The sequence below is a fragment of the Eptatretus burgeri genome, chromosome 3 (assembly GCF_056783735.1).
Source record: "Eptatretus burgeri isolate ZD-2024b chromosome 3, Ebu_testis_v1, whole genome shotgun sequence".
Lineage (NCBI taxonomy): Eukaryota > Metazoa > Chordata > Myxini > Myxiniformes > Myxinidae > Eptatretus > Eptatretus burgeri.
This window is the reverse complement of record NC_140963.1, coordinates 34,180,569-34,197,337: the sequence shown is the minus strand read 5'-3', so window position 1 is coordinate 34,197,337 and position 16,769 is coordinate 34,180,569. Positions and strand designations below refer to the sequence as shown.

The window sequence follows — 16,769 nt, the reverse complement described above, 5'->3', positions numbered from 1 at the left end:
AAGAAACTTCGTACCTGCAAGAGTGCATCGCACATAGTGCCAATAGTCAAACTTCAACTCTGAAGCAGAATAAACACTTTTCGTTTTACATTCGTTTGCATGGCTACGTGTGACGTCACCGCTGAGAGGCGTAAGGACGTCATGACATCATTGGTTATTCGGTGACCTCACTACGTCCGTCGTCGACAGACCGTAACCGCTGAGAGGTGTAATTCCACTCCTCAAAAATAGCGTCTGCAATGTAAAACCCTCTTCTGCACATGCTGACTACCTCAGAATGTGAATTTGACACAAAAAATGTAACAAGAAACATTGTATCTTCTATCCATATATTAATACTGAAGGACCAATTTTGTGCTCCTCCTGGCGGTCGCGTCACGTTTTTCTCGGTACTATGACCTGGACTGAAAGAAACTTCGTACCTGTAAGAGTGCATCGTACATAGTGGCAATAGTCAACTTTCAATTCTGAATCAGAATAAATACTTTTCGTTGAGATGGTGGCGCGGAGTGAAGAGACGGGGGGCGGGGAGTGAAGAGGCGGGGCCGGGGTAATTAAATTTTTGGGCAGGGGTAAGCAAATTGAAGGCAGGGGCGGGGGATGAGTAGGCGGGGGCAAGCACGCCCTGTCCAGTCCATGTCCCTCGAGTGTGGGTGAGCTGGTGATGGTGGTTGAATGAACGGAATCCGTCTGTGACGGGGTTTTGGCTGTTCTTGTCATGATACCCATCACTCTATGTAATGCAAAGTACTACTACTTTTATTCTTTTTTTTTCTCATCTCAGGCAGATTAATTTAATTGGAATAGTTATTGGTTTCAGCCTCAGTCCATCCCTCAGTGTATTTCATTTCCTGCCTTCAAAAAAATTTTTTTGAACCTTTCCTTAAGTAAAACTCTTTTTCTACGCTCAGTCTCCTCTCCTTGAGCCCTGCCAATCATGGAATCATTGCAGTTAACCTACATTAAAACTTCTCCAGCTCGTGAAATATCTTGTGCAGGAACCAGAACTGTGGCCTAAGTATACTTTATATAAAGCTAAGACCATTTTGAATTCTTCATTATCTCCTTAGCAATATGACCTCTTTGCTATGTTAATAGCTGCCTGACTGCCGTTTTGATTGCTTGTTTACTATTACTATCAAGTCCTTATCCTTTACGCATGTACGTTGTAAAACTTTTCCATTAAATAAACATTTGCCTCTCCTTCACATTTGGCAACCTCGTTCGCATACTTTTGCAGACTGTCAACATCACTCCAAGACACAAGAAAGATGTAAAAATAGATCCTCAACTACATGAGTGTTTGCTCACTTCTTGATAAAACAAAAACATCAAATCTTTGCTTTTTTTTTTTTCTTCCAAATGGCCTGATCTCTGACAATGTTTGGTTTTTGTTTTCCAATGCAAGATCGAGGGTCGTGTTAGAGTGGGGTGACCAGAGGGTAGAAAAGGCAACAAATTGACAGTAAAAGACACATTTGGGCAAAACGAGAAGGGGATGATTGACCAAACGGGGAAAAAAGTATAAAGAGGAGATGAAGAAACACAATAACCTGCAAGTAAGAAGGTTGAGTTACGTGGAGTCATTGGGGGTATAAATGGTCACAGGTATTGATGGGAAATGACATGGGATGGTGGCACACTGCTGGCTTGAAACCCTCGAGTGAAGAGTGGGATTGAAGATCCTCAGGAAGGTGGTTCAACAAACAGGTGAAAAGAGGAACAGAAAGTGGAGGTGTGAAATCGGCCTGAATTTTGAGAGTTGAATAATGAGGGGGTTACTGGTAGAACGTGTGCATCCTAATGGCGTTGAGGTTTCGAGGGCAGAGAAAGTCGAGGGAGCTATACCAGAGGAGAGGTGGTTAAAAACACACAGGCCACTGACTTGTCTGCAATTGGAGAATAATATGCCATTTTCTGTGGCCATATAATGCGAGATAGCAATAATGTTGAGAGTTTTAAGTTCCACCAAATGCAGGAGACCCTCAATGGGCAGAATAGCCTCCTGCCTGCCCCCACCCCCTTCTTGTTTTATTGTAGATTATTCTCTGACTTACAACTTGGATGGTAACTATTTTACGCCACAGTCTTTAACTTTAACGCACATGTGGGAGTAGCGGAGCCGGGGAAAGAGGAATGTTTTGGGGAATTTGGTTGGGGAACGAGGAATAAAGAGGGTCGAGAGCTGTTGGAGCTGGTGGCGAGGAATGGGCTTTCAAAAGCGGGAAAGCTACAAGATTACCGATTAAAAGCAGATGACATAGAACAGAATTGGATTTGGTGGTGCTAAGAAAGCGACAGTTGTGGAGGGTTAAGGATTGTAAGTCAGTGGTGGGAGAGCATGTTACTACCCAGCACAAGCCTATTGTGTTTGTGCTGTGGATGAAGAAACGGAGGGAGGTGAACAGCAGAGGTCAGAAGATTATTATGTGGGGGAAGTGTCGGGGAAACGTCCTCATAGAGCACAAGGAGAGGTTGAGGGCTAGTTAGGTATGAGCAACATGGCAAAGAAGCAGAAGGTTTAGAGGAGGGGTGGAAGAAGTAGAGAGAGGCGTTTAGGTGAATTGTGGAAGTTTTGTGTGGAAGGACGTCAGTAAAGGGTTCATCGTCTCGGGATAGAAACCAGGTATGGTGGATGGAGGAGGTAGCGAAGGCCGTTGGTGAAGAGGATAGAGAAGATCAATGATGGGGGAGGCAGCCAGAGGTGGGGTTGCTGCGCTTGTATGGGTAGAAGAATAATGCAGCAAGGAGAGCTGTGGATAAGGTGAGGAATGATATGGAAGAGGAGGTGTACAACTCGTTGGAAGAGGATGATGGGAGGAAGATGATTTATAAATTGGCTCATGACAGGAATGAGGGTGGTAAGGACATTGAGCTGTGTTGGTGAGTAAGATCATGGCAGGAGGCTCATGACAGAGAGGGGGGCAGTGTTGAAGGTGTGGGAAGAATATTTCAAATGGTTGTTGAACCGGGAAGGAAGCAACGGCGAGCTGGAGCTACCGTGTTGTGTAGAGGGGAAAGTGGTGTTGAGGTAGATCAAAAAGAGTAGGCAAAAAATAGAAATAACCCATGGAGTTGTGTGCATGAAGCAAAAACATACTGACTGCTTATACTTCAAAACACCTCACTGCACTGGAAAACGTGGTGATAGGTATACTGTACTGTAAATGGTAGAGACTTGTAATACCCACCCCCACCTGGAGGCGGCGCTACATGATACACATTTACATAGAGAATTTCCGTCCCTCCCCCCCCCCCCACCCCAAGACCACCGGAAAAGATAAAAATATGCCTATACATTAATTGGTGTCATGCTGATCCTATGCAGCAAGTCTGGATGGAATTGGCCTACAACTCTAGGAGTAGTAGCTCCATGGTCTACACCATGTTGACGGAACGAATGAGGTCCAATTTGCCAGACAGGTACTACGGGAGATGAATTATGATCAGGATGACATTTCCAAAGATGTTGAGGACAGAGGGTCAAGTTTGACTGACCATCATGCAAATCTTTGACATCAGCGATTGCGGCTTTCTGTTTCTGTATTGACCTGGTGGCACTGGAAAAAAAAAAAAACATTCCTCATTAACCTCCTTTTAGCAAAGATCAGATTGAGAGGAAATATTGCCCTTTCTGTTACATCTTCTGGAATCGTAGTTGCACTACTGAATTTTCCTGTGGTCTTGGGGGGAGGGACAGAAATTCTCTCTGTAAATGTGTATCATGTAGCGCTGCCTCCAGGTGGGGGTGGGTATTACAAGTCTCCACTATTTACAGTTAAGGTTTCCTATCACCACATGAGAGAACTGCACATTCTACATTTAAGTTTCCACTGAGTCTTGCCTGAGTGATGATGTGGTCTGTAACATTATAAAAGGCACAGCAACTTCAGACCTTCTGAAGAAATGCAGGGTCATCATACAGGATGAATGCACTGTCTCACAAGCTGGCAGTTTTAGGCACTTGATCAAACACTACAGGACATTCAAAGGAACACTTGCACAATGGGAGGTCTCACAGTTATTCTTTCTGGTGATTTTTATTACTTACGAAATCTAAAGATTTCGTAAGTATATTGATGACTTCTGTTTCTGTTTGTTACTTCCGAAATCTTTATGCCTTCCGTTTCTGTTTGTTTGTTTGTTTGTAGGCACGATAACTCGAGAACGGAAGAAGCTACCAATGTCAAATTACACCATGTGATTCAGGAGGGTGATGGCTAGTGCTGATTAGATTTTGGTCAAAATCGGTCAAAGGTCACAGTGAGGTCAAACATCCAAAAAATGATAACTCGAGAACGGAAGAAGATACCAATGTCAAATTACACCACGTGATTCAGGAGGGTGGTGGCAAGCACTGATTCGATATTGGTCAAAATCGGTCAAAGATCAAGGTCACAGTGAGGTCAAACATCCAAAACATTCAATTTTTGATGGTTTGGTACAGAATCATCGTAGAAACTTCTGGTTTGCCTCGCTACCTTCTCCAGAGACAGCTTTTATTAGACAAGGTCAGAGGTCAAGTTGACGATTTCGTAAGTACCAGTCTGACTGCTTGTTTTGTTTGTTTGTTTGTTTGTAGGCATGATAACTCGAGAACGGAAGAAGCTACCAATGTCAAATTACACCACGTGATTCAGGAGGGTGATGGCTCGTGCTGATTAGATTTTGGTCAAAATCGGTCAAAGGTCAAGGTCACAGGGAGGTCAAATATTCGATTTTTGATGGTTTGGTACAGATAACTCGAGAACGGAAGAAGCTACCAATGTCAAATTACACCATGTGATTCAGGAGGGTGGTGGCTTGCGCTGATTAGATTTTGGTCAAAATCGGTCAAAGGTCAAGGTCACAGTGAAGTCAAACATCCAAAACATTTGATTTTTGATGGTTTGGTACAGAATCTTCACAGAAACTTCTGGTTTGCATCGCCACCTTCTCAAGAGACAGCTTTTATAAGGCAAGGTCAGAGGTCAAGTTGACGATTTCGTAAGTACCAGTCTATGACTGCTTGTTTATTTATTTTTTCGCCAGACATTACCAATAATTCAAAGGGATGTATGTGTAGATCCAATTAATACACGTTTGAAATCAAGACGATGGCCAAATGTATGTAAATCAACCATCAGGACAAATACAAGTGCATTATCTGCATGCAGATGATGCAGCTGCAGAATTTGCCAATCTCCTCCAAATTTGTGATGGAAAAACTCCAAACAGATCCCATGGATGGACTTGTGCTGATTGCAGATCTGGATAAAATCACAAACTGGTCCAACACGTGGAACATGTCTTTCAATCCAGACAAATCTCACACTCTCACTATGTCTCTTCGAAAGGACCGTTTAGAAACCCCCCCCCCCCATCCACTTTCTCAACAATCCTCTGAAAGAAGTCTTTTCTTTCAAGCTTCTGGGTCTCACTATCTGCCATGACCTTTCCTGGGAAAGTCACATTTCCAACCTCGCCTCAAAAGCCAGTCGCCGACTCGGAATCCTCCGTCGTGCACAGTCCTTCCTCGGCCCTCTTGAGCTCCTGACCACTTACAAAGATTTTGTCCGTCGCCTGATGGAGTACTGCTCTCCCCTCTGGGCTGGTGCTCCTGCCTCCCACCTTTCTCGGCTTCACGCTGTCGAAACCAGGGCATTTAAGATCATTGGCATCTCCCGCAATGAAGCTGAGTCTTTGGGCCTCTCACTCAATCACCGCAGGTTGGTCGGTGGTCTTTCTGTCTTCTACTGACTCCTCTCCAGCCTTGCCCACCCTGCTCTCTCTCTGCGATTTGTCCCCACCACATTTCCACAGGGCTCTCAAGGTCCGCCAACAACCCCCTTCTGGTAAAACTACCAAAATTACGAATCGGTGCTCATCTTCACTCTTTCATTCCTCTTTTTTCCCGTCTTTGGAATAAACTTCCTCACTCTATTCTTTCCCATTCTTCCCTCCAGGCTTTCAAAACAGCTGTTCACCACCACCTCTTATCTTCCCCCATCCAAATCCTCGATCTTTTCTACCCCCGATAATCCACCCAAGCCCACTTCCTTCAATTCCCCTGCTTTCCTTCCTGAAAGTCCCTGTAATGTCCATCTTCTCTTCACCATGTTCCCCGTCCCATCCCCATCCCTCTCCCTTCCACAGTTCACCTAATGTGTCTGTTCCCCACTGTTTTGTCCCTTCCACTCCCGCCCCTCTTATCTCATGCCCCCTTGCTGTGAGTTGTGTGTTCGCTCTCATACGAGCCTCGACCAAGGTATACAAAAAAAAATAAATAAATAAAAGTTCAACGATGAGCTTTTGGGTGCTGAAAACCATGAACCAGCCACCCTAAGTCCACGACTTCTTGCAAAGTCATGGAACTTTGTGCTATCCTGGTTCACAGTTCCAGACCAATGGGGACCAACACATGTCTTGTAACCATCCCTATCAGTTCCAGTCTACATTGAAATACCCCAAAACAAGAAGAGTATCTCGCCTGTGGCACTGATCAACCACAGACTTGAACGTGGCATAGAATGCGTCCTTCACGGTGAGATCACTCTCCTCAGTCGGAGCATGTACAGAGACCTGGGAAATGACACCGAAGGAGTGATGAATCCTTCGTCTCATAATATGCTTGTTGACTGGAGTTTCCTCAATTATCATTGGAGTCAGCTTGTTGGACACAGCTACTCCTTGGGCATGGTAACCATCAGAGCGACCAGACCAATAGTCGGTGTAACCACCTGCCATGATCTCGCCGCAATCCTGTCTCCGAACCTCAGAGAGTGCTGCAATACAGATGTCCAAATACTTGAGCTCAGATGATAACAGAAACAGGTGATCATCCTCTCTTAGGGATAAGACATTCCAGGCACCCACTCCATAGGACCACCTCAGGTTAACACGAGGAATCACCATCTGGTGGACGACACCTCAGCACCACTCCGACATGCACAACCGCAATCTGCCCTGGGAAGGTTACCCCATGGTTTTCCTCCTGTCATCAAAGATTGGGGGTCCTGAAGGCTTTGCCCCAATCCCGTCATCTGATGAGCTGCCCTGCGGAGGGCAGCTGCACAGGAGGTACTCCCATGGAGTGGCTTTTCAGATTATTTTTTTGTGTGCTTTTGGTATGTTTTGTGGAATGGAGGGTTTTCGGTAGCCGGAGTGCAAATCCTGCCACCAATCACGTAAACAAAGTGACCCAACTGCTGGAGGACGTCCGCAGACACAGTTGGGCACTAGATATTGATGGCCTTTGGATCACAAGGAGCTCCTCTGCCCTTTGACAGGTTTTGTTTTTAATCCTGCTGGGTGTCCTGGGTGTCTTGTATTGGTTGCAAGGCTTTAAAAACGAAAACGCTTTACACCAAGGGAAATTACCCATTGATACCTTTCTGGATTCTGAAGTTATTGGGGCCATTTTAGTCGTTTATTTTATTGATATTTTTTCGTGCATTTATTTAATTTAATTTGAATCTGCTGGGTCCTAACTCTTGTTCAAATAATTTGTTCTCTTCAACTGACAGACTCTGCAGCACCGTCGGAACCTCTCTGACCATGGCCTTTCTACCCTCGCTTTGCCAGCTGCAGGTGCACCATTGGTAAGTTATTTTCATGCCCAACATTTAAAACCTTGTATTGGGTTTGTGAGAAACTCTTGAACCACCTAATTTAGGTGAGTTGTTTTATTACTTACGGAATCTAAAGATTTTGTAAGTATATTGATGACTTCCGTCCTGTGTGTGTGTGTGTTTGTTTGTGTGTGTTTGTTTGTCGGCACGATAACTCGAGAACGTAAGAAGCGACCAATGTCAAATTACACCACGTGATTCAGGAGGGTGATGGCTCGCGCTGATTAGATTTTGGTCAAAATCGGTCAAAGCTCAAGGTCACAGTGAGATCAAACATCCAAAACGTGATAACTCGAGAACGGAAGAAGCTACCAATGTCAAATTACACCACGTAATTCAGGAGGGTGATGGCTTGCGCTGATTAGATTTTGGTCAAAATCGGTCAAAGGTCAAGGTCACAGTGAGGTCAAACATTAGATTTTGATGGTTTGGTACAGAATCATCGTAGAAACTTCTGGTTTGCGTCACTACCTTCTCTAGAGACAGCTTTTATTATACAAGGTCAGAGGTCAAGTTGACGATTTCGTAAGTACCAGTCTATCACTGCTTGTTTTTTTGTAATTTCTCATGGTGCTCAACTCATTTTTATTATCTTGTCTCATGAGAAATACAGAGTTGTAAGAGCACCAAATTACAATTCAGATTTGAAAAATTCCAGCACATAAAAACTCAAGTTTTGTTGATATCATAATTTTATGAGCAATGTCCTTTGTTTTGCTAATTTAAGCTTTTTTTTACTGCAAATGCTCATTTATTGCAAGGAATTAAGGCGCATGAGGAGGCCATTCGGCCCATCATGTCTGCGCCGCACCAATACCAGATTTTATCAATCCGTCGATATCCCTTCCCTTCGCGTGCAGCCTTTTGGCTGTTAAACTGGTACTCATTTTGCTGACCTCGGAAGGATGACAGGCTGAGTCAACCCCCTGGTGTTAATTCAGCAGCAGTTGAACTCAGGACCCAAGGATCCCAAGCCAACACCAGGTTTAGCACAGTTAATTTTGGCCACTTTCTGATTGTGCATTGTGTTCTCTGAATCTTTTTTTCAAATGCGAAGCACTTTAGCTTTTGGTCCCAAATACAGATGGACATTTTGCGCCACCTTGCGGCCATTGTAGTACTTAACATTTTTTTGCTATCTCCTGTGACTCAGCCTCTTCGATGTGCACCAATGCTGAAATGCTTGCCATGCAATGTTCTAAATACCTGTAAGTGATATCACAGCATAATATTGTCAAAGTACAAATGATCACATTGGGCACTTTTTTTGCCTTATGGCTGATTTATGGCTTATTACCCCAGTGAGCTGGTACTCATTTTGCCAACCTCAGAAGGATGGCAGGCTGAGTCAACCCACCTAGTGTTGCTTCAACAGAATGACAGTGGCTCATACTCAAGACCCTGAGATCTTAAACCAGACACCTTAACTGTTAAGCCAACACTAGCCTTGGGTACAGGAAAACTGTACTGTAAAGGGTGGGGACTTTTAATACCCTTTCCCATCTGGATCAGTGCGACATTATACATGTTTATGTAGAGAATTTGTGTCCCCCTCCCATGACCACAAACAAAGATATAAATACCCCTATGCACTTGCTGATCCTATGTAGCAAGTATGGATGTAATCACCCCAGAACTGTTGGAGGAGTAGCACGACGTGCACGTGCGCGCGCACGCACACACACACACACACACACACACACACACACACACACACACACACACACACACACACACACACACACACACACACACACACACACACACACACACACACACACACACGCACACAGGTCTGTGAATTATAGTAAGATGCTTTCTAACATGCACTGCATGGAAATCCTCATTCTCTCCCTCTCACTCCCATTGCAAATGTCGTAAATATACAGCCTCTTTGAGTGTTGCCAGTATTTCATTTGTCTTCCAGATACCAAATCTTGAAAAAGCCGGTTTGCTCAACAAGACAAAAATATTGGAAACTTCGAAGAAGTTACGGTAAGAATTTAATTGCTATTTTTGTTATGCATAACGGTTCACACGTGACTTTGTACATTCCACTTGGAGAAATATCAATGATATCCCAGACATATTGTGGGCTATTCTAGTCAAAGTTTTCTTAATGTTGGAGTAACACCCAGATTATTGTGCTCTCCAATATTCTGTGTGGAAAGTTTGAAGCGATTTATTGTTTGCCAAAATTAAAGTTATCAAAATAATCTTGTGTAGAATTCACGAACAAATGTCTTTTGATCCATGCATAACATAGTTAGAAAGGAACAAGTTATTTGCATCGAAGGGAGAATAGTTCAGCTTTCTGAAAACCTATTTCTAAATGGGTCAAGTAACATTTATATAACACAGGATACAACAAGAACAAACTCAGTGGAGCACATACCTCAGCCAGGTTGAACAGTTTACCTTTTGTATCCCACCAATAGGCCAGATCTACATCCGGGCCTTAACCAAAATCGAATTGGCTTGTTATTGTTACCTAACTTATCCACCAAGTTTTGCATTAATCCATCCACAACTTTTTGAAATATCATGCTGTACTATATATTGTTTTGGTCCAATCCCTCAATTATGAAGAATCATTTTTTTTAATAAATAAATAAAAATTCTCATATCATGATCCAGATCCAGATCTTCACCAAAATCGTATCAGTCCACCCTTGTCACACACCCAACATGTCCAGCAAGTTTCGTCCGAATCCGTCCATAACGTTTTTAGGTATAATGCTCACATGCCGACAGACTGGTGAAAACATAACGTCTGTCCACCTTCAGTGGCGGATGTAATCAGGGTGAACTTGGCCCTTGTATTCGTGAAAAAACCTGCACAAGGTATGTTCAAGTCCAACAAGTTCCATTTATGGTTTGTGTAGTCATTGACCTCCTCTTCCTTTCCCCCACTGGTTTAAACTTAGTTTTAAGGTAAGGCCTTAGTTATTTTATAACTTGGTTTACGCAGTTCTTCAGCTAAATGTAGGGTCGGTAGGTCGAAATATAAATATGAATATAATCTCAATTTTTAGAAATTATATATTTTTATGATTTTTTTTCGGATGTTCCATGGAAAAGACAAGGGTCGGTGGGGCGGGGCGGGGGGGGGGGGAATAAATATAAATCCTGGACCAGGAGGATCGAAGAAAACATTGAAGATGGAAAACCATTCAAATGCAGGATGCCATTATTCACTGTATCATCTGATGTTAAAAACAATAAAGGATTAAAACTTGTTTTTACAATATAGTCTGGCATGTTTTTCTTATAGGAACCTGTTGGAACATCAAACAAATGGAAACAATGCTGAGAAAATTACTGTCCAAGTTGTAGATGTGTGCGTGCACACCCGTGCATAGTGCTGGATATGATTAAAAAAAGGTGTCTACTTGGAGTCAACACGCTCAAAACGGTCAATCAGAGCCATAACCAGCTTAGTTTTCAGTGGGCATCTGATCGTACCGTCTCCCCATCCTCATGAGCACATCAAAGGCTGATTTCTGGTCCGTTGAAGGCTGAATATCATTGAAGGCTGAAACTTTGAAGTACTTGGCACCGAAATCTTTCAATACGAACAGCGGTGTACAACTTTCGATGGAAAGAAAATTGGCACGATCGAGAGTAGCGTGCGAATCATCCCTGCTGCTGCACTGAATTGATGCAATAGTTCGGCCAGAATATTCGTCGTCAAGATGTTGCGTGATTAAATCACCAATACAGTCACTCAAATTTATACTGCTGACATAATTAACAACTCATGGCTCGCAGACTTCCTCTCCTGTCGCAGTCACCGTGTGGGCCTAAATGGAGTTCTTTCATCCCCTCTTCCTGTCCAGGCTGGAGTTCCTCAAGGTAGCGTTCTGGGTCCTGTTCTTTTTCTGGTTTTCATCAATGATCTCTCTGACTCTGGAAAATCCTCTATATCTATTTGCTGATGACTCCACCCTCTGCCGCACCATCTGTCATCCCTCAGACCAGCATGTAACAGCTTATTCACTCACGGCAGATCTGGGTAAAATCACAAACTGGTCCAACACGTGGAACATGTCTTTCAATCTGGACAAATCTCACACTCTCACTATGTCTCTTTGAACGGACCGTTTAGAAAATCCCCCCATCCACTTTCTCAACAATCCTCTGGAAGAAGTCCTTTCTTTCAAGCTTCTGGGCCTCACTATCTGCCATGACCTTTCCTGGGAAAGCCACATTTCAAACCTCGCCTCCAAAGCCAGTCGCCGACTGGGAATCCTCCGTTGTGCAAAGTCCTTCCTCGGCCCACCTTAGCTCCTGACCACTTACAAAGGTTTTGTCCGCAGCCTTATGGAGTACTGCTCTCCCCGCTGGGCTGGTGCTCCTGCCTCCCACCTTTCTCGGCTTCATGCTGTAGAAACCAAGGCATTTCGGATCATTGGCATCTCCCGCAATGAGGCCGAGTCTTTGGGCCTCTCACTCAATCACCGCAGGTTGGTCGGTGGTCTTTCTGTCTTCTACCGTCTCCTCTCCAGCTTCGCCCCCCCCCAGCTCTCTCTGCGATTTGTCCCCACCACATTTCCGCAGGGCGCTCAAGGTCTGCCAACAACCCCCTTCTGGTGAAACTACCAAAATCACGAAACACTGCTCACTTTCACTCTTTCATTCCTCTTTTTTTCCCACCTTTGGAATAAACTCCATCACTCTATTCATTCCAATTCTTCCCTCCAGGCCTTCAAAACACCTGTTCACCACCACCTCTTATCCATGATAAGAGGATACAAAGTTCCCCCATCCAAATCCTCGATCTTTTCTACCCCCGATAATCCACCCAAGCCCACCTCCTTCAAATTCCCTGCTTTCCTTCCTGAAAGTCCCTGTAATGTCCATCTTCTATTCCCCATGTTCCCCGCCCCATCCCTCTCTCTTCCGCAGATCTCCTAATGTCTCTGTTCCCCACTGTTTTGTCCTCCCACTCTCTCCTCTCTTGTCTCATGTCCCCCATGATATGCGTTGTGTGTTAGCTCTCACACGAGCTTCGACAAGGTATGCAAAAAAAACAAGCAGTCATAGACTGGTACTTATGAAATCGTCAACTTGACCTCTGACCTTGTCTAATAAAAGCTGTCTCTCGAGAAGGTAGCGACGCAAACCAGAAGTTTCTACGATGATTCTATATCAAACCATCAAAAATCGTAACGTCGACCAAAGCAAAAATCTCCATTTCTCCACGCAATTATATTGTACCTTAACGTAACTCAACGACGCGTCTGCTCGAGCGCACTGCATCATGGGACGACCCATGACGCATCGAGTGAAATATTTTTTATACAATCTTAAAACGTCTCCAAAACATCCGATTTTTACCAGAATTTCGACAACCGAGTTTTAAGCGTCCTAAGCGATCGCAAAAACCGAAGACAAAATTAAAATTGAAGTTAAAACGAACTCGTAATGTCGAGTGAAGCAAAAATACTCCATTTCTCCACATGAATTTACGGAATTATGTTTGACCTCACTGTGGCGTTGACCTTTGACCGATTTTGACCAAAATATAATCAGCACGAGCCATCACCCTCCTGAATCACGTGGTGTAATTTGACATTGGTAGCTTCTTCCGTTCTCGAGTTATCGTGCCTACAAACAAACAAACAAACAAACAAACTAACAAACTAACAAACTAACAAATAAACCAATGTCACCCGCAGGGTGACCCGTATCTTGCCAAAAGGTGACCACGTGTGACTTCTTTAAGGTCACACTGAGGTGAACAGAGCTGCTATCCACCAGGAGCAACTCCTTGAGGAATATCTGCCTACGAGAGATTCCGATGAGAAACGTTATACAGAGTAACCATGAAAAATATGCTTTTGCCTCATAACGTCACCAAATGACGTCATAATGTCTCAAGCTTGACATATCTAGAAAGCACTCATCGAGGTGTTCAATTTGAGGTACTACACGATATGGTTCCTAAAACTTGAAAATTTGACCTTGGGGTCAAATATGTTTGACCTCAGGTGCTAACCATGAAGGTCAAGGCCAATCGCCACCAAAAATTAATCAGCTGAGCACCAGACCATGAACTATATTCCCATGAAGTTTGAAGACTATCCGATCAAAATTACTCAAAAAATAAGGGTTTCGTCGACTCCCCTGATTTGCGACAAAGTGACCTTGACCTTTGACCTTGACCTTCAAAATTTTATGTGCTGAAAGGGACCTCTAGAAGCCTCTGATAGGCGAAGTTACAAAAATTTCCAATGATAACTGTGCTCTGCAGAGTGATTTATACGTGATTACAGACCAAAAACAACAACAACAACAACAACAAAAAAAACATATGAAGGTCAAGGCCAATCACCACCAAAAATTAATCAGCCGAGCGCCAGACAATGAACTATATTCCCATGAAGTTTGAAGACGATCCGATCAAAATTACTCAAAAAATAAGGGTTTCGTCGACTCCCCTGATTTGCGACAAAGTGACCTTGACCTTTGACCTTGACCTTCAAAATTTTATTCGCTGAAAGGGACCTCGATAGGACTCTGATATGCGAAGTTACAAAAATTTCCAATGATAACTGTGCTCTGCAGAATTTTTTATACGTGATTACAGACAAACAAACAAACAAAACAAAAAAAACATACAAGCTGACTAACATATCTTGCAAAAACTTCGTTTTGGCAAGATAACAAACAAACAGAAACGGAAGTCATCAATATACTTACGAAATCTTTAGATTTCGTAAGTAACAATCACTTTCGCCTCAGAAACAACAGTCAATCTGAACCACGCTGGTCACTGCTGAGACGCCATGACCGAAGACCACTTCACAGTTCTACTACGCAGCTCTACTGTGCAGCTCGGTTAAAGGTGACTTGGCATTTTGGTGCGCACGCATGAAATTATATTTTGAAAATAAATGCCGACGTTTACATTTTAGGTTTTGAAACTTTTGCACCTTCGGTGGAAAATGTATAAATATAAAAGGCTAAAAATGTGTTTTATATTTATATTTCATTTCGGCAAATATACCGTCGGCGGATCCGTAAACCAAGTTATCAAATAACTAAGGCCTAATGGGAAGGTATTGGCCAAAAAATGTGGGCAAAATTAATCTTCATTGCCACTTTATCATTTAGATATTGAATGTACAAGGCCCCTTTCGATGTCATGTCGTTATAAGACTCGGATATTTTTTCCTATGAATGCGAATAACTTCATTGATTTTTTTTTTCATGTTTATCTATAGTCTATGCTGAAATATAATTTTAAAAACAATTGTCTACATGATAGGTAAACTAATGGGTTAAGTTTATGAGGTGTGGGTAAGGCACATGCATATTATGCCATTCGACTTAAATGGTCAGAAAACACATGATTACTGTTGAGATGAATCACAATGTTGAAATGAACAATGACTGTACATTCTTTCCTGAAATGTGTTTAACTCGTGCTATTGAAAAAGACTATTTTTCTCAAATACAGATTAACATCATGAGAAAGCTGTTATTTGTTTGCTTGTTTGTTTTATTTTATTTTGTACTCGCAAATACAACTTGTTGATACACTTTATATACATACACATGCATAAAATACATAAAAATGGCAAACACAAAGATTTACCTTAAAACAGAGTTCTTTGAACGAGGAACTCAAGTGGTAAATTAGCAAAATTCAATTGAAAGATAGGTCAAGGCACAGAACACAAAATTTCGATCTATGCTCTCTGCCTTCACAACCAGATCATGACAAACACCTGGTCGGATGGACCTTATTGTTTTTATATATGTATCAATGTCGAAGTGAGAGGTGGATTATATTAAAAGTAGATCACACAAAAAAGTGAAACAAAACAATGTCCTGTAAAAAAAATGAAATTTCACATTTTCAGCGGATGAAACTCCTCCCGAGGCACCCGCTGCACGGAACCGCAGGGCCCAACACAGGCGAAAACATATGTCTGTCTAATCGATATTCCATTGAGAGCACGGGTACTTTTACCGAAAAGAATGACCAAGCAGCTTGGAGAGTGCTCGCCCAAGTGGCTTAAGCACTCAAGGAAGCACCCAAATGAAATGGTTGATAAGAAACGGCTCGTTTGGCACGCATTTACTGCCACATTAAACATACACCTCCCGGAGACTCCCAAAATGTCAAATATGTCAAAATTGGACAAATGAACACTTTTCTGGGAGTCAAAACTGCTTGTAAGTTTGATTCTTGAGCTTAAATTTTGTAATTCCCCTTGGTTAAAGTGTAAGAGATACTCCTGGTGATCACATGTGCGGAAATTAAATAAAGCCACGAACGCAAATGAAAACAACAACTTTAGCATTAAGAAATTGTTGCGGCCTGCTCCAAGTTGAGGTTTGGTTGAGAAGGCCAAAAAACATGACTGCTTCATACTCCAGCGAGGTTACCCAGGAAACGCCTGAAGACCCAGAGAGCGAGGTGGCCAAGGATCGCCTGATGAAGGATATAATTAAATAATGCTGTTAATTATTTTCAAAAGCGGTGTTTTCATGAACCCACACACCCAATTTTCACTCTTGCACTTCCTTGGAGTTTTCTTGGTATACATACAAAGTTTCAGGCTACTAGGTTTTATGGCTTTGGAGTGATGGAGGACACACACACGCACAGGCACACAGGCACACAGGCAGACGCAGACGCACTGCCTTTTATTAGTATAGATTTATTTATTTCTTTACTTATTTTTATTTTATATGACAAACCCTGAATCTTCCAATGCTACAAATGGATTTTTCAAAACTGTGTTGTTGAAATTTAGTTGTGGGTATTTATTATTGAATATTCTTGCACATTATAAAATGCAGAATTACTGCTTCCCTCACCCCTCCCCCAAATCTCCAAAATATTTTTTAATTACCTTTGTTTTACATATTTGTTACCGAACCCATTCCTATTTTACATTCAGTCTTGCCTTTCTTCCCACCTTCACTCCTTAATTTTGTTTTTCTTTTTTTCTGTGGAATCCCCTGCTTGAGTTTGTCCTTTGGTTTTCCTCCAATCATTGAAGAACAAAATCCACTGCCACGACCTCATGACGTCTCTCCAATGAGTCGCCAAACTCTTCTTCTCTCGTCATCATCTCTACACCCTTCTTTCTTTGCAGCTTTCCATATTCATCCTGATGCCTGTTTGTCCCTTGTCTGCCT

At 42.7% G+C, this 16,769-nt stretch overlaps 1 protein-coding gene across 5 annotated transcripts in view; it reads left to right on the top strand.

The window, feature by feature from the left end:
* The window catches only part of LOC147029654 (rho GTPase-activating protein 15-like), a 223,255-nt gene that overhangs the window by 155,400 nt on the left and 51,086 nt on the right, over positions 1-16,769 (top strand). For all 5 annotated transcript variants that reach the window (XM_085872866.1, XM_085872867.1, XM_085872864.1 and 2 more), the window contains 2 exons: positions 7,506-7,580; positions 9,538-9,605. In XM_085872866.1, coding sequence (XP_085728992.1) covers positions 7,506-7,580; positions 9,538-9,605 — 143 coding nt within the window. The remainder of the gene's footprint in view (positions 1-7,505; positions 7,581-9,537; positions 9,606-16,769) is intronic.